At 31.4% G+C, this 2134-nt stretch overlaps 1 protein-coding gene across 1 annotated transcript; it reads left to right on the forward strand.

Moving 5' to 3' along the window:
* Positions 1 to 1201: 1201 nt before the first annotated feature.
* On the forward strand, positions 1202 to 2134 carry LOC124885403 (PI-PLC X-box domain-containing protein DDB_G0293730-like; the record flags this gene model as incomplete). The annotated part of the gene is given in 2 exon segments (XM_047404236.1): positions 1202 to 1703; positions 1830 to 2134. Coding segments are annotated over 2 exon segments (587 nt in total), but the record flags the coding sequence as incomplete, so codon positions are not given.

Consider the following 2134-nt stretch of genomic DNA (forward strand, 5'->3'; position numbering starts at 1 on the left):
TTTTTCTAAAAGGAAAATATAATTTTTTCCAAATTTGGCTAACCTCTTGTTTGGAGGAAATGTTTTGGACATCTATAAATTGAAAACCCCCTTCTTATACCATAACACAATAGCATCCATAATGTAGTCGTTTAAAGAGTCAGGGGGAGATTTCTCCCGATAGATTTAGTGTTTTTGATATTAGGTTTTATAATATTTAGGCCGATTGGCCAAAACATATAATAATTTTATGTCTTTTTAGTATTATTTTCTTTGTCGTCTGATTTATTGTCTCAAATATATTAAAAAGATTATTCCAAAGAGTGATTATAAGTCCGACTTGAAAGATTTGAAAGCACCCAAAACAAATTGAAAAGGATGAAATAGTACTTTTATAGTAAGATGTGTTGATAACATAGTAATATTGAGAAATGAAAAAGTGCAACTTATTACTACTAGAACTTAAAAGTGAATTGCCACTGTTATTTGACTATCAATATCGATATATGATTGATTACAAGAACCTTATGATCTCTTATATTTAACCAGTAATTTTTATGTTATATTTTACTAATCTTCGAGAAAAAATAAATCATATAACTAAACGGACATTTATAATGAATCATAAAAATTATCTCTCATTTATATGCTTGGGTAAAATGTGTCCAAAGAATTTTTGAAAAAGTTAATAATTTTCCTAGCCAAATGGATAACAATACTCGAATTACACCCAAGGCCTTGTAAAATATAATCATAATAATTGTCAAATCGTTGGTTGAAGGTGTCATCAATTCTTGGATAACAATTCTCACAATTATTGTCAGTTGTTGAATTTTCGGTTTGCCATCTGGCACATAAGTGACCAGCCGAATGGGAAAAAAGAAATAAATTATAATAGAGTACTAATTAATTCCAACAATTATAAAAGCAGGACAAGCGTACACTGGAGCAAAAAATATAACTCATTCCATTTCAATTTGTGGCAACTGTTTTTTTTTAGTTTGTTTAAAAAAGATATCTCAATATATTCAATTATTTTTTATTTATGACCATAAATTTTAATAAAAAATTTATAATATTTATTTTTTAAATGTCGTGTTAAAACTAGACAAATAAATTGAAATTGGGAGTTAAAAGATAGTGACTTTCTACCCATACTACCAATGAAGCGGACCCCTTAGTAGTAAAGACAAGTGGTCCATTCACTTTAAAGATATGTCAATACAATTAAAAATATTAAAAAGGAAGTTTCTTTATTTGTCATAAATCAACAAGCTTTCTGCACTGTATCAAAAAGAAAATAGAAAGGCGTTATATTAAACACAAAAAACTTTAATCCTTTCCAACTAGAAATATCATAAAGAAAAAGGAAAAAAAAGTTTCAGGAGGAGAAAAGTCACTGTATTCCTTCTTCTTTTCTTGTTAGTACTTATATTGTGAAAATGGGTGCTTTTTTCTCTAAACAGGTGGAAAGAAGAAAAGCAATCCGTACTCAGAAAAAACTTCTTTGTGATCTCAAGGACAAAGGTAGCGCAGATTTCCCTGGTTGTGATCATTTCGTAGATGATAGGAAAAATTGGATGTCAACACTTGCCCTCGATAAACTGCATGTGAACCAGATAGTTTGGCCCGGTACCCATGATTCAGCAACTAACAAAATAGGGATCCCATTTATTTCTCGACCTTTTGCCCGAACACAATCACTGTCCATTTACAAACAGCTGGTAATGTTAAATTACGCGATCATCTCATTAATCATGTAATCTTTGTTTACTATGAATGATATCATGCTAGATTACATGACATTCGAGAACACTTTTATTTATTTAATTATTATACATTTTCCACAGGTCATGGGCACCCGTGTTCTTGACATCAGAGTTCAAAAAGATGGTCGTGTGTGTCATGGTATCCTAGTTTCTTGTAACGTTGATGTTGTCATCAACGATGTCAAGAAATTCCTGTCGGAGACACAATCGGAGATCATCATTCTCGAGATCCGAACAGAGTTCGGACACGATGATCCACCTGATTTCGACAAGTATTTGGAGAATCAGTTGGGTGAATATCTAATCCACCAAGACGACTCTGTATTCAACAAAACAGTAGCAGAGTTATTGCCAAAGAGAGTAATCTGTGTGTGGAAGCCAAGAAA

Source organism: Capsicum annuum, unplaced genomic scaffold (assembly GCF_002878395.1).
Source record: "Capsicum annuum cultivar UCD-10X-F1 unplaced genomic scaffold, UCD10Xv1.1 ctg54303, whole genome shotgun sequence".
Lineage (NCBI taxonomy): Eukaryota > Viridiplantae > Streptophyta > Magnoliopsida > Solanales > Solanaceae > Capsicum > Capsicum annuum.